We start from the raw sequence: 15,750 nt of genomic DNA on the forward strand, positions 1-15,750 counted from the left end.
AAATTCATAAATTTAGCATACATTTCACAGGACAGTAGTCTTTTTGTTTTTCATTGAAGTATAGTCAGTCTACAACGTTGTGTCAATTTCTGGTGTACAGCATAACGCTTCAGTCATCCATATACATGCATATATTCATTTTCATATTCTTTTTCATTATAGGTTACTAAAAGATACTGAATATATTTCCCTGCGCTATACAGTATAAATTTGTTTTTTTTATCTATTTTATATATAGTAGTTAGTATTTGCAAATCTCTAACTAGTAATTTATCCCTTCCCACCCCCTATCCCCCCAGTAACCATAAGTTTGTTTACTGTGTCTGTGAGTCTGTTTTATAGATAAGTTCATTTGTTTCTTCTTCTCTTCCTCCTCCTTCTTCTTCTTCAGATTCTATATATAAGTGATACCATATGGTATTTTTCTTTCTCTTTCTGGCTTACTTCACACTGAATGATGATCTCCAGGTCCATCTATGTTGCTGCAAATGGCATTCTTTTATTCTTTTTTATGGCTGAGTAGTATTCCATTGTATAAATAAACCACATCTTCTTTATTCAGTTATCTGTTGATGGACAGTTAGGTTGCTTCCATGTCTTGGCTATTGTATATAGTGCTGCTGTGAACATTGGGGTGCATGTGTCTTTCTGAATTAGAGTTCCCTCCATATACATGCCCAGGAGTGGGATTTCTGGATCATATGGTAGGTCTATTTTTAGTTTTTTAAGGAATCTCCATACTGTTTTCCATAAGGGCTGCACCAAGCTACATTCCCAGCAGCGGTGTAGGAGGGTCCCCTTTTCTCCACAGCCTCTCCAGCATTTGTCATTTGTGCACTTTTGAATGATGGCCATTCTGACTGGTGTGAGGTGGTACCTCTTTGTAGTTTTGATTTGTGTTTCTCTGATAATTAGCAACATTGAGCATTTATTCATGTGCCTATTGGCCATTTGTATGTCTTCATTGGGGAATTGCCTTTTAGGTCTCCTGCCCATTTTTGGATTGGGTTGTTTGTTTTTTTAAGTTGTATCAAGTTGTATGAACTGTTTATATATTCTGGAAATTAAGCCCTTTTCAGTCTCATCATTTGCAAATATTTCCTTCCATTCTGTAGGTTGTTGTTTTGTTTTGCTTATGGTTTCCTTTGCTGTGAAAAGCTTATAAGGTTAATTAGGTTCCATTTGTTAATTTTTGCTTTCATTTCTATTGGGTAGACTGCCCTAGGAGAATATTGCTAAGATTTATGTCAGAGAATCATTTGCCTATGTTTTCTTCTAGGAGGCTTATAGTGTCTTGTCTTATGTTTAAGTCTTTAAGCCAGTTTGAGTTTATTTTCGTGTATAGTGTGAGGGAGTGTTCTAACTTCACTGATTTACACGCTGCTGTCCAGTTTTCCCAACACCACTTGCGAAGAGACTGTTAGTATATCTTTTATTGACACCTTATCAGAATACTCCACACTTTATCAAGAAGCCATAAAAACAATTAACAGATCATTAACAAACTTTTTGAAACCTTTAAAGACCCTTTCACGTTAAAGTTCATTGATTGTAGACATCTTTCACAGCACTTAATCCTCTGTTAAATATTCTGAGGACAGTTCACACTTGACCAGAGCCCTGATGATAAGGGTAAGTGTGTGAACATAATGAAAACATGGTGGGATGTGGACACTCTTGCAGAGAATGTAAAAAATTATACAGGAGCACAGAGGTTAAAACAGGAGTCAGGAGGAGTCAGGAAGAACATCACCAAAGCAGCAGTGTTCTCATTAACTCACAAATACCTTGCACGCCAGCCGCAGGCCCCGCGACGCTGGGCGCCTGGAATCCGGGGTGGGCGGCCTGGGTCTTTGCCCTCGTGGAGCTTACGTTCTCATGGGGAGGGATGGTAGGAAGGATGAGGGCCTCCCAAAGACGTCTGTGACCTGATCCCCAGACCTGTGTGTATGTTGCATTTCATGACAAAGGGAAACTAGAGAAAAAAAAGGCAGGGTGCTGATCAGCTGACCCTAAAATACCAAGATGATTCTAGGTTAACGGTTGGGCGCAATGGTGTAAGGGTCCTTAAAAGTGGATGTGGGAGACTTGGGAAGGGTGGGTGTCAGAGCAATGGGATATGAGAAAGTCTCAGCTGGTCACCGTGGCATAGAAGAGGGGAGGGGGTCCCGTGCAGAAAACGCGGTCAGCCTCCAGCAGTTGGAAGAGACAAGAAAAGAGGCTACCCTCAAGCCTCCAGAAAGACCCACAGCTCCGCCAACACCTGGACTTTAGCCCAGTAAGACCCGCCTTGGACGTCTGAGCTCAGAACTGGAAAATAACGAATGTGTGTCACTTTAAACCTCTTAAGTTCGTGGTTTTCCTACAGTAGCAGTAGAAAACTAATATAAAGGGAAGGAAGACAAACAAGTCACCAAAGAGCTGAGGCATGTACAGGTGGGATGCTCTGGAGGGAGTCTGCAGGACAGTGTCAGGCAACAGAGGGTGAGCAGGTGAGGCTGGGCACTTGGGGAAGGCTGTCTGGGGCTGTGACTCTGGGAGGGACCTTGGGAGAGGAGCCGGGGGGCGCAGGAGCAGCAGAGGGGAGGCAGGGACCGGGCAGACAGAAGGCTAATTCGCCAAGAATGTGTCAGAACAGCTGGGGAGAAGGGGAGAGCCTGACACGCAGAACCTGGAGGCCGTGAGGAAACACCAAAAAGCCACTGAATGTTTCCTAGGAGGAGGGTGGCTTGTTCTGAAAAGATCCCTGTGGCTGCCATGTGGCAGATGGAGAGGAAGTGCTGGTAGTGGGGGGTCTTGTGTCCAGAGGAGATGTGGAGGTGCGGCCGCAAGACCCCTGAGGGTCAATGTGGCTGTGAAGGAGCAGGGGAGGGGTGGAGGGGTCTGGGGAGGAGGAGGTGCTGGCAGACCCGTGGGAGGAAGAGCTCATGACATCAGGGAGGCCATGATGCTCACGGGCTGGTGACCCTTGCTGCACGAGCGTAGGGTTTTGGAGTTAATGGTAGATGTGGTGGAAAGCCATTGGGATTTTAAATTAAGAGAATGAAACAATCTCCGATCTCAGATTTTGTAGTTATTTATGTCTTCCGTTGTCATTCTGATGTGAAGAAAAATGATGTTTTAAGTTGATTTTCTTAAAACACTGAGGTCAGACAGGTTGTCAGTGAAGTATTTAATAATTCGTTTTGCCCCTCTTGTTTTTACCCGGCTTGTTTATGAGGATCTGTTGCTCATCTGCTGGCTCTGCTTTTCCACTTGCTTCGGAGAGGCGGTGTGTACGGTTAGAGCAGGGTCCGCAGGCCCGCGTGGGCTGGGGCTGGAGTCCCGGCTCCAGTGCTGACCGGTCTCCGGTCGGCCTCTGCATAACCTCTCCAGCTCTGTTTCCTCCTCTGTAAAAGGAGAATAATAATAACTCTTCCTGTGGCTCTTGTACAGATTAACTGATTCAGTGCAGGTAAGACACCGACTGCTTAGTGCTTCCCGGGGCAGGGCTGGGCACGTGTGAAGGCGTGTGAGGGCACTAGTCGATTTAACTTTTCTTTTCACCAGCAGTAGAAATTCAGTAGGTCATAATTTCTTTAAAATACTTTGAAACATCCTCCTTTCACTGTTTCTGTATATAGTATTAAGGTTTACATTTATGTATGTTTTTCCAAGAAGGTCCACGTCTTTCACAGCTAAGGCCATTTACTCTCTAAGTTTACATGAAAATGAAAGTGTGGTGAATTCACATGATCTTCTTGTTTACTGGATATTATTTATTTTCTAAATAAGTTCTGTCCAAAGACAGTTACCATTCCAACTGCTTCTCAGATAAATAAGGTAAAACAAAATACTATGAATTCTTTGGTATAAAATTCAGATCCATTTAACTTCCTAACAACATATTTCAAAGCAAGAAAACCTGAAGTATTCAAAATTTAATTTCTGTAGCATATAAGCAAGGCACAAAAGAGTAGCTGCAGTGAGTTAGGGAATCCTGTAGTATTTATTTGCTATGTCATTCTTAATTTAGCATTTATTTACCATCACGTATCTCTCTAGAGTACTCAGCATACATCACTCATATTCTGTAAATATCACACGTATCTCCGAAGCAGAGACTAGTCAGTGTATGTCTTCAGTCTCCCATCTCCTGGAGCCCTTAGGTCAGAAGAACTAAAATTTTCATTCTAATTTGGTAATTCACCAGCTTGTAATGTTAGGAGGTCTCAGTAAACCAAAATCTAGATACCTATGAATTGTTTTTAATGTTTCATTAAAAAATAATTCCAATTCCAATTTTATCTGTGTGACCCTTGTTCTTCCATGTCTGGTCCACAGAGGAGTAAAGACTAGACTTGGAGTGTGTACCTGAACTGTGGCCCTGGGGAAGGCTTCAAAGATGAGGTCCCTGGTGGGCACCAGGAAGCCCTCCTGGGGTTACCATGTGCTGTCACACCCCAGAATGGAGGGAGGACCCCTCCTCAGACACTATGTCCATGGAGTTTACAACCCATTCCTTTTCACATCACCCATGAGTCCTCTCCCACCGCGAACACTGGTGTCCAGCACACGGTCGAAAAGTTTTACATTAAACACACTGTATCACTGGTTGAAAGGAATCTGAAGAAAGCCCAACTGTGAAAGGATTAGAAGAAAATTCTTGTCCTCTGCCCTTGTCTGACTTTTCATAACCAGTTCAGCTGCGAAGCAGCGAGTCTCAACACCAGTCAGCAAAAACATGCTTCCTGGGGTTGGGAAATGGCAAGATGTTTCTTAAAACTTTTTGGTAAACTGAAAACAAGTTACACTCATACCAGCTCCTACAGTAGAAACTGTTAAACTCATGAGTGTGCAGGTGTGTGCATGTGCCTGTAGCCCAACTCAGCTCTCTTCGCGAGTGTTCCCTCCCTTTCTGTTTTACATAACCTCACACTTTTATGTAGCTGTGACCAGCACGGGCAGGTGGTGTTCATACTCTTAAGAGACCACTCACTGTCTTTTATATTTTACACATAAGAAAAATAGAGCTGTTATTTTCTAGTAAGAACTTAAATTGTTTTATTTCAAAATCTATAAGATGTATGTTTACAACATAGTATTTATGTTCTTAAATGTCATGTTTAACCTTTAGTTATTTTTAAAATTTCATTTCAGTATATTGTCTCCAATCATATCTCCAGTCTACAATTATTAAAATTCAAATAACATAAGAATACTAAGAAAACATTTCCCCTGACCCCAGTTGAGTTTTCAAAAGTTCACCACTAGCAACAAAATGCTGACTATTATTTCAGATTTTTTTCCCTCGCACATTAAAAAATTATGTTTTTTAAAAAGTTTTGGGGAGGGTATAGCTCAGTGGTACAGCACATGCTTAGCATGCACAAGGTCCTGGGTTCCATCCCCAGTACCTCAATTTAAAAATAAATAAAAATAAACTTAATTACCTCTCCCTCCAAAAAACATAAAAAAAATTTTAAAAAGTTTTAAGTAATACAAATATTTAAACATTCTTAGAGAAGGAATAAAATAGGAAAACAAGTCGCTCCTTCGGTACCTCACTTCTTGATCTGTGTGCTCCTAGAGGTTATCGTGTACTATTCAGGGACGTGTGTATGTGCTCTGTATCTTTATCTTCTGCAAGAATGGTATCAAACTATTTGGAGGACTCACAAAGGGATATATCTTGTGTGGCTATTCAGGATTTTTATAATTAAAAACAAGTTTGCAGAAAAACATGTAATTTACTTGCACACATGTGTAAGTTAATTTGTAGGGTAAATTCCAAGAAGGTGCTGGGTCACCAGGTAAGCATTGTAAACATCGGTGAGCATTGCCAGTTAACACTCACAACAACACGTACGCATGTACTTGTTTCCTCAGCTCATCAGGTACCGTGTGTTAGTGGGATCCTTTTGTTTTTTTCCAGTTTGTTAAACAGACATCTTTGAATAAGCGGTTGGCACTTAGGGGCTGTGTTCTACATGCATGAGGCACAACAATGAACAAAACAGAGTAGGTTTTACATTCTAGTGATGGGAAACAGTTAAAAGTGTAAAATATTATGGCAGTTGGTGATAGGATTTTGAAAAGAAAGAAGTCACAGGAGTAGGTGTGTTCTTGCAGTGGGGGCGGAAGAAGGTCTATAAATGCACACGGGGTAGTCACGGAAGACCTCCCCTAGGAGGTGACATTGAACTGCACACCAGGCACGTTCCAGGTGGAGCAGCAGGATGTAAGGAGCCTGGCCCGGAGCATCTGGGGTGGAGGGAGCGAGGGTCACGCAGAGATGGAGTCTGAGAGGTGGCAGAGGAGCAGAAGAACAGCCCAGGGGCCTTTGGATTACAGCGAGCAAGGCGGGGTCACTGGATGGATGATCTGAGCAGAGGGTGGCAGATGCGGCGGAGGCTGCAGCCGGATTGCTCTGACTGCCGTGCTGGGCACTGAAGGCAGCGGTGGAAGGAAGGGCGCCTGAGGGGACCAGTCTCAGCATCCTGGCTGAGAGCGGGGGGCGGGTGGGGGGTGTTCGTGGTGAGTGGCCAGATGCTAAATGTGCTTGAAGGTATTTCCCCTCTCAATGAGACGTGGAGTAGAAGAGAAAATGATTTCAAACTGACACCAAGATTTTCGGGAGGCTTCCACCCACAGCCAGCGAGGAGCTTGGGTCCTCAGTCCAACAACCTGGGAGAACTGAATCTGGCCAATAACCACGTGCGTGAGCTGAGTGGTAGGTCCCCCTCTAATCAGACATTGGGGGTGACACGTCTTCACCCCAGACACCAGTGTGACTGCGAGCTCACGAAAGACCTTAAGCCAGAGGTACACAGCTAAGCCACACCCAAATTCCTCATCCACTGAAACTGAGGCCTTAATGAATGTTTGCTGTTTCAAGCTGCTAATAAATTTTAGGGTAATTTGTTATGGAGAATAATTCCGTATCTGAAGTATATTCTAGCACAGAATGCCAAAGAATATAAATCCAAAGCTGTGGGTTTCTGAGAGTATGTTTAAAAAGTGTGTGGACTAAATTCAATTATCATAAAGGAAATAGTCCTTTTAGCTAAACCAAGACCACGTGTCAAAAAGCAGAGTTGCTTGATACGATGACACTGCACTGCGGTAGAAACGGTTAAGCTCATCTCCACATACTCCCTCTTCACTTGTCATCTTCTCTGACAGTTAGACTCACCATGGACAAGTTCTGTCCCATGGACTGTAAACTGTTTTACATCTGGGTTTAAGGGAGACTAGGAAGAAATAAGTTGGAGGCAAGTGTAGGCAGTGTTTTCAGGAAGCTTTGCAGGAAAGGGGGACTGAGGTATGGAGTCTGGAAAAGTGAGATTTAATCAGAGTCGGGGTTTGGAAGTCGAAGGCAGGAGAGTTGAGGGTGTGAGTAAGAAGTAATGATACTATAACGATAGAGGATTAAAGTAGGTATTTCTTTAACTAGTGAGGTCGAGTGTCTTGTTGGATGTTTATTGGCCATTCATGTTTTGTGTGTGTGACTTGCCTTTACATGCTCTTATTGGGTGGTTCGTCTTTTCCTCGCAGATATTTAAGAATTCTCCGTGTAATAGAGAAATCAGCCTTTGGCAACATGTGCTGCAAGTATTCTTCACAGTTTGTCATTTCTTTTGCCTTGAATTTCTTTCTGCCTTCAGTCCTGGGTTTCGTGTCACGCCTGCCTTTTAGTCCAGGACTGTGGAAGGGTTTGCCTGAGCTTTCTTCTCTTACTTTGACGGTTTCATCCTTGTTAATTACAATTTTTGATTCATGCAGAATTCATTTTGGTTAAAGTTGTGAGGTGGGAATCTCATTAGCAAGACGGCCGTGTTTTGGGGGGTCTGTTTCTGGATTCTCTGCAAGTCCGCCGCCTGCCCCTGTGCCAGTGTGAATCTGTTTCCATTTCTGTAGCCTCAAGGTTCATTTTCCGTCTGGAATGGCCAGTCCGTGTTCCCCTGCCACCACCAGTACTGTTAGTTTTCCGAATGTTCTTGAATATTTTTGTGTTTATTTTCCCAGAAAGTAATAATAGTAATAATAATCATATATTGAGCACCTAGGTGCAGGACTATATTAAGTTTTTTGTGTATATAATTATTTTTCTTATGACAACCCTATTAGTGACATACTGGTATTATTTCCATCATAGAGATGAGGAAACTGAGGCAGGAGAAGGTAAGTAAGCTGCTCAGGGCGACATGGACAGTGGGTGCTGAAGCTGAGACTGGAACCAGGCGGTCTGGTCAGGCTGAGCTCCCCTCCCTCCTTGTAAGCTTTACAGTCATTTGGTCTAAATCATCTAGATTGGAATCTAAAATATCATGTTAGTATTTGGATCAGAAATGCATTGAATTTATAGGTTATTTGGGGTAGAAGGGGCTGTTTACAGTATGAAATCATTTTGCCCCAAAGAGGAGCTGTCTTCATTTGTTCACATCTGTCAACACTCGGCCGAGGGCTGACACCGGGCTGGTCCTCCGGCTTCTCTTTTTCCTTCATGTGTCACCTTTTTTTGCTACTATTAATAGAATTTTTAATTTCGTTATGTTTTAGCAGGTTATTGTTAGTTTATTGGAAAGCTATTGCTTTTTCCTGTTAGATTCATAATTAGTCATTTACCAAATTTTCTAATTACTATTAGTTTTTTAGTGATTTTTCTTGAGTTTTCCAGGAATATCTTCCTATCACCTACAGATAATAATCTTGCTTTCTCTTTTCTAATTTTTGTTTTTTTCGTTTGTACTTTTTAAAAATTAGCTTGTTCTTTTAGAATACTGCAAACTTATAATAATGACATTAAACATCTTTATCTTAAAAATGCCTCTGATACATACCCGTTTATCATGATACTGACTTCAGTTTTATTTTTATGAAAAAGGATTTATCAGCAAGGAATGGTGAATTTTTTAAAATGCCTTTCAGTGTCTATACAATCATATTGTCTCTCCTTTACCATGTTAATACAGTGACCTCTCATATATTTCTTAATGTTGAGTAATGCTTCCCTTCTTCTTTTAAATCTGGATGTGATTTTATTTGGAAGTTTTACATCAGTGATCACCAGTGAGACTGAGTGTGTGAGTGCGTGCTCGCTTCCTCAGATTTCGGCTGACTGTTATTATGTCGGCTTCATAGAAAGAATTTGGACTCTTCATTATCCTCTCTCTTTTTAAAAAGCAACAGAATTATCCGTCCTTTGAACGTCTGAAGAAGTTCACCCGCGAAAACATCTGGCACTTTTTGATTAACTATTTGATATCTTCCTAAATGTGTTCTATGCTCTTCTACCTTTGGTATCTTGCCTGTAATTTTATAAAGGAATAAATGTAGCTATAATCATTTACATTTTCCAAAAAGAGTTATTTCACCCATGTTTACAAATTTATGTGCTTAGATTTGTGCTAAATATTTATAAAGTAAGTCTCTTAAATTCCTTTTAGTTGTAGTTACTTCTCTGTTTGCATTGTAATATTGAATATTTGCGCCTCTCAGTTGTTCCTAGTGTTAAGTGGGCTAGCAGTCTGTCTATTATATTGACTCCTTAAAGATCTGGCTTTGGGGTTGATTTATCAATTATATGGCTTCTCTACTTTTTGACTCAATAATTTCCGTGTTTGTATTTTTAATCCCATTTTCACACTGTCCTTGGGTTTTGTCATACTCCCTGTATTCTGTAAGTAACAAGTCATATAAATTTAAAAGCATCCTTTCTACAAGTGCAGATTTTACTTAGGGAGGAAATACTAGTTATTGACCATTTCGTGTGAATTACTTTAGTCCGTTTACTTTCCTCGCACGTGGGAAAGAGCCCCTGTTCCTGGAACTGCACTTAGTTTCACCTGCTGAGAACTTAGCTGTCGAACTGTCTGACCTCCCTTTTTGTGAATTGTACCAACGCTGGTGGAAATTAGCTCCCTGAGTGAGTGGAAGTCTTGACGGGGCAGGAAAGGGAGGGGAAGGTGATTTGGGACAGCTCTCGCTGGGGCTTTTAGACGGAAGACCTATGGGGAGTGGAGAAAGGCCAGAATAAGAACCGAGAGACCAAAGACAAATCCCTGGACTGCATAGTGACTTTGCATGAGGAAAGAGGGGAAGGAAGACACCTGGCTGTCCCCGCCTCTGCCCGCCAGTGGCTGTTCTGTTGGTAGCTGGTGTCAGGAGGCACTGAAAACCACCAGCCCTCTGCAGGGGGAGATTTCAGAATCATTGACTTTCACTGATTTTCATCATGTTTTCCAGATTATTTTAAAAACATAAAAAGAGCCTGTGATCATTGTTCATCAGGCACCCTCGATTGAAAAAGATTTTACCCAGGGAAGTATTCAAAGAACTTCACCCCAGATTTGCAGAACCACTAGTGCTGATTAAAACCCCACACGTTCATAGTGCTTGGAGCACTCTAAAATCATGATCATGCCTATTTTTAAAGGACTTAAATAAAATTAGATGATATACACATTGTACATTATTTATTAGATTATTTGTATGTTATGTTAAATATGCATATTACATCATAACTTTATTATGCAGTGAAATATATGTAGATAGTAAGTTCATGTACCTATAAATTAGGTCAAAGCCAGATGGCCAGACGTTTCCAGTATGTACTGGGTAGAGTATTTATGGACAACAGGAGCTCCTCCCTCCTGAGGTGACGCTATTTGCAGAAGTTTTCTCTAACTTTACGAATTGTCAGATGGCCCCGCCTTCCTATTTCGTGTGTCAGTTTATAAGTTTTTAATCTGATTATCACTGCAGTTTTGTCTTCATTTTCCTGAATTATCAATAACCGTTAAATAACTGACTTATTTCTTCACTGAGAAAAAAAAAAGTGTGGTCTCACATTCAGTTCAACAGATGGTTCTGTACGTGTGTATGGAAGGCAGTGAGTGTCCCAGGACTCTGTTCAGGATTAAGAACAACACGTGCAGTGATGTTATCTTCGTCCCAGGGATGTTCAGGAATAATGGAAATACTTGTTCAGTGTCTCCGCCTTTATCTGCACGTGTCACAGCTCTCATGCCTGAATTGTGTTCTCAGCATACTGTGAGCACACGTCCGATCTTCTGCTGCTTAATCCAACTGTCACCTGGAGAATGTGACTCAAAATGGACCTGTTTTTCTAGGTCTTTCTTAAATTATGACAGTCGGCCTAACAGTTAGAAGTCGTCTGCTAGTTTTTAAGGACCAGCCTTGTCTTTTCCTAGGAGAGATTTTAGCTTCCTTTTCTGCCATGCAGATGAGTGTGTGTTTGGGGGGTTGGTGGGAAGGAGTGGAACATCATTAAGTAGAAGTCCTCCTGCTCTGGAAAGAAAAATGCCTTTGTATGTCCAAAAATATGTCATTGACTGTAACGATGGTATTACCCAGTGGTGCACTGTTTGTTACATTATTTTGAGACTCTAATGGTTAAAACTCTTTAATCATTTGAAAATGTTTTTAGTGGTAAGTTGTTAAGTGTGGAATTACAGGGTGACAGAAGAGCTAGACACAAAAATACAACTTTAAAAATATTTATCATTAGTGCAACAGTTTTCAGTCAGCAGGCTTTATGCATAGGAGTAAAAGCATGTGGGTTGTGGAATCAGGTGGCCTGGGACTTGAGTTCCTCTCTACTGTTTAGTGCAGGACCTCAGACCCGTTACTCAGCTGCTTTTTTCTTTTTTTTTTTTTTTTTTTTGTCTGTAAAAGGGAGATAATAGTACCTACTTCTTAGAAACCGTTGTAAAGATTCAGTGAAATGATGATGGTGGTGGTCACAGCAAACACTTCTGTGTCCTCACTGCTTGCAGGACACCGATCTCAGCATGACGCCTGAAGTCATTAGCGCCTCACAGCCCCCCGGTGCAGTAGATACCAAGGAATCAGGCGTTAATGTCACCAGATGATACACACAAGAGGTCGGGGCATCCTGCCTGCAGTCTGCACTGAAAATGTTACCATTTTCTATGGAAACTTAAATTCATACTGTGTATTATAGGATATATTTAAAGATTTAAAAAAACTAGTTCCCTTTTCTAATCCTTTATCTTTTCTTTCCTGAAATTTTGTTATTTTCATTAAAACTCAGATACAAGAGATGATGATCACCTGTCACTGTTAATAATATAACTCTCTTTAGATAAACTATATTTTCCTATATTTTTAGGCAAAGGTTAAACAGTGCCGAGGTCTGGAGGCAGATGGGCAGGCAGTTGAGGTAATTGACATTCTTGTTGGCTGTTAGAACGGACAAAGGTCCAGCGTTCTTCTCTGCACTTTCCATGCTGGGCTCTGTTTTTGAAATTAGCTCTGTAGACCCACAAAAGGAAAGATCCAGGAACACAGGGGGTCTCTGTGTTTGGGGTATTTGACTTACAATCTTCCCTGCCACAATGGCAGTTTGTACTGGGGGACAGGGAGGAGTTTTGCTGGAGTCCTAGCAAGTGACAGGTGTCCCAAAGAGTACTTTGGGCCGCAGCTGCCTCAGGCAGAATGAAGCATGTGCAGCTGAGAGTAAAACCACTCAGGGAGAACGAGGAAGCAGGCAAGTGAATGGTCGAACCATAATTCATGTATGTCTCAAAGCCTAATAATTGAAATTATTGAAAATTTTCAAGCCCAACATACACTAAATGTATGTGTGTTAAATATACAATCTAGGGTTAACCAAACAACCTGCAACTAACAAAATTGATGATGATAAAGCTAAAATACAGTACGTTTCATTAAAAGGCCAGAATATAAAACCAGGGCCAACTCAAGACACTGAGGAAACAGTAAAACCTCCCTTCAGAAAATCATAGAGGCTTCAACTATCCGTGCACGTCCAAGCTCAGTGAGAGCTTTGCAGTGAGCCAAACCTTACGTTATCCAAACCAGATCTAGTGGAATACAGAATCGAGGAGTCCTCACTAAATATTAGCTGTGTTCTAATTTTAGCTTGTGGCACATCAAAGACTCCATATACTGTCCCAACTTCACATGGCTTTAGCAAGTCATTTAGTAGGCTACTAACAGGGAGCCATTGGAAGTAAAAATGAAAGTTAAGAGCATGGTGCATCGTTTGCCTGTAAGATCCCTCACTCAGATACACACACACACACACGTACATATGTATCTTACTCTCAGTTCAAGACTCATCAGGATACCCTTTTCCAACTGTAGACCATCCTTTGAGAATCATTCCTGTTACCCACACACACAGTTTCACAACTTACTTTGCTCAGAGTGTGGCTGGAAAGTGAGGGGTTCCCCATGTTTCCATGTCTACTTAATAAATCTTCCTTTGACTCAGTGATTCTGCCCCTATGGATGTCTGTGACAAATGTATTTCAGGAATGTCCGAAGATACAAGAAAATTTATTATGACGTTGTGGCCAATGCTTAGACACTGGGAACAAACTAAACGTTGTCAACAGATACTTGGTGAAGTTCTGTCTGTGCAGTGAAAAGCTGTAGCCATCCAGAGGAAAATGAGGAAACTCCACATATACTCACTTGGGAGCGTTCCCGGGATATGTTATTAAGTGGCAAAAAGCTAAGTGACCAAACGGTATAACGTGATCCCGTATGTGCATATTTGAATGTGCACTCGTACATTTATATATAGGATTTTTATTAAATGCAAGACATGCATGTATATAAGATGAGGTCTCTGTTACAGTTAAATAGGGTAAGGGATATAAAATGATTACTCTCAGGCCTACCTAGTGCATAAATTAATAAATAAAATTTGCTGTTATTGTTACCTTGAGTCAGCTGAAGAAGGAAAAATTGGGAGAGGGAGCTTTTACTAATTTTACATGTTTTGTATTGTCTGAATTTTTTTTTACAATGACATGTATTCCTTTTATATTAAAAGTAGAAAATGATTAGCTCTTGGCAAAACACTCGGGAAAATGTATTCATCTAACACAAGATATTGAAGGATTCCTAACGTGGGCAGAAGGGTCACCCTGGTTCTCTTCTGGACAGAGGGGTCTTCCCAAGGTCGATGCCAGCAGTTTTGGAGGCTTGGTTATTAGTTCTCGCCTTAACGTGCACATCCGTGCTTGTGACTGTGACTCTTACGTGTTCTCAGGGGGGCACGTGTGTGTGTGTGTGGATGGGAGAGGGGACTAGGATGCATATCAAGTAAGCATTTGGGTGATTATCTTCTTTCAAGAATGGTTGGAAGATTTAAGGAAGAAGTGGAAAGGGTAACTGATCACTGCTGAGTCACCTAAACCAAGCAAAGCTTCCCTCCTCTCCCTTCCTCTCCGTCTCATCTGACCACGTCAGCATTCCCCTGCAAATCACTGGAAAGAGGTATTCCAGTGACCGTACCCAGTGAGGGTCTAAAGAATTTATCCCATTACAGTGGTTATTGCAAGGTCTCTGAAGGAAAAATATTGACCATACTATATCATTTGCTTTAGAGAATTTTATTCTCAACTATTACTCATGGTTCTATGAGCTGTAGTCATTCAAAATAATTGTGCCAGTGTTATAATGCCAGTGTTAAATTTTATTGAAATTCATTTAAACTATGGAAAAAGTGCCCACTTGAAAACTTCTGAATCTCAATTTTTTTTTTCAGATTGATAGATTTACATATAAACATTACTTAACTCATGTCTTAATTATGTAGAAATTTGGTTAAATTAGTTGGTTCTTTCTAAGCTCAATGTGAGATTAATAGGAAGTGAATGGGCTTAATTGACGACTTGAAAATACTTTTATTACATTAAGCTTGATGATGCATTGCTGTTTTATTTGGAGAAATGAACTCGTTTCTTAAAGTATAATGCTTTACAGAGTTGAAGCCCCTGTTGTGCATGAGCAGCGTCCTGTCCTGTAAGCTCGTCACAACCAGGCAAGGCGTGTGCTGTGGTGTTGAGAGCACAAAGTATGGAGCCAGACCCCGGGGGTTCACGTCCTCACTGCCACTTCCTAGGTGTATGGTCTCGAACAGGGTGCTTGCCTTCCCCGTGTCTTGGTTTCCACCTCTGTAAAGCAGGGGTAGTAGATGGTAGATATGAAAATTCTACTTCATAGGGTTTCTAAAAGGTTGTTGAAAGAGTTACACAAGTTACTGTGTATAAAATACGCGTGCACGCAGGGCATACTCAGTGAACATCGCCACTGTTGTGGTGGTGGACCTTCTGGTCCACCTGGTGTCCAGCGCGAGCTCTGCGTTGTTTACATACGACAGTCCCTAATAAAATGCTTTTGAAGCAGTCTGTTTTAAGTTAAAATTTCCTTTTACTGAGATGGACAAAGGATTTTTACACTGGTTTTGATTATTTGTTTCTTGTTTGTATTACAGTTACAAATTATAACACTGTGGTAGAAACAAATTCAGATTCAGACGATGAAGACAAACTCCACATCGTGGAAGAAGAAAGTGTCGCCGATGCAGCGGACTGTGAAGGAGGCCCGGCGGAAGACGACCTGCCAGCAGACCAGGCCGTGGTACCCGGGAGCAGTGGCCGAGAAGGGAGCGCCACGAGCTGCTGGGAGGGTGACGGTCAGTTCAGTTCTTCCTGGAACATTCGATTCTCGGGGTTCTTTCTAAAAATTTGTTAACTGAAAAAAATGATACATTGGATGAAAAGTTTGAAATGAACTATATTAACTTATTTGTCTGTTAATCAAGAAAGGTACCCTTCTACTTACCAGAAAGTAGATTAAGAAACAGGATAATAAAGTTACCTTGACTGTAACTTGCATATAATATGTTGAATTTTGGTAGTTTTTTAAAACCAGAATCAGGCTGCCTATATACTGTTGACATAATTG

General features: G+C 41.3%; 1 protein-coding gene across 5 annotated transcripts in view; it reads left to right on the forward strand.

Annotated features, from left to right (window-relative positions):
• Positions 1-15,750, forward strand: part of ZEB1 (zinc finger E-box binding homeobox 1) — a 170,081-nt gene that overhangs the window by 100,086 nt on the left and 54,245 nt on the right. For all 5 annotated transcript variants that reach the window (XM_032473686.1, XM_032473688.1, XM_032473690.1 and 2 more), the window contains exon 2: positions 15,278-15,478. In XM_032473686.1, the coding sequence (XP_032329577.1) occupies positions 15,278-15,478 (201 nt within the window). The remainder of the gene's footprint in view (positions 1-15,277; positions 15,479-15,750) is intronic.

This window comes from Camelus ferus, chromosome 35 (assembly GCF_009834535.1).
Source record: "Camelus ferus isolate YT-003-E chromosome 35, BCGSAC_Cfer_1.0, whole genome shotgun sequence".
NCBI lineage: Eukaryota > Metazoa > Chordata > Mammalia > Artiodactyla > Camelidae > Camelus > Camelus ferus.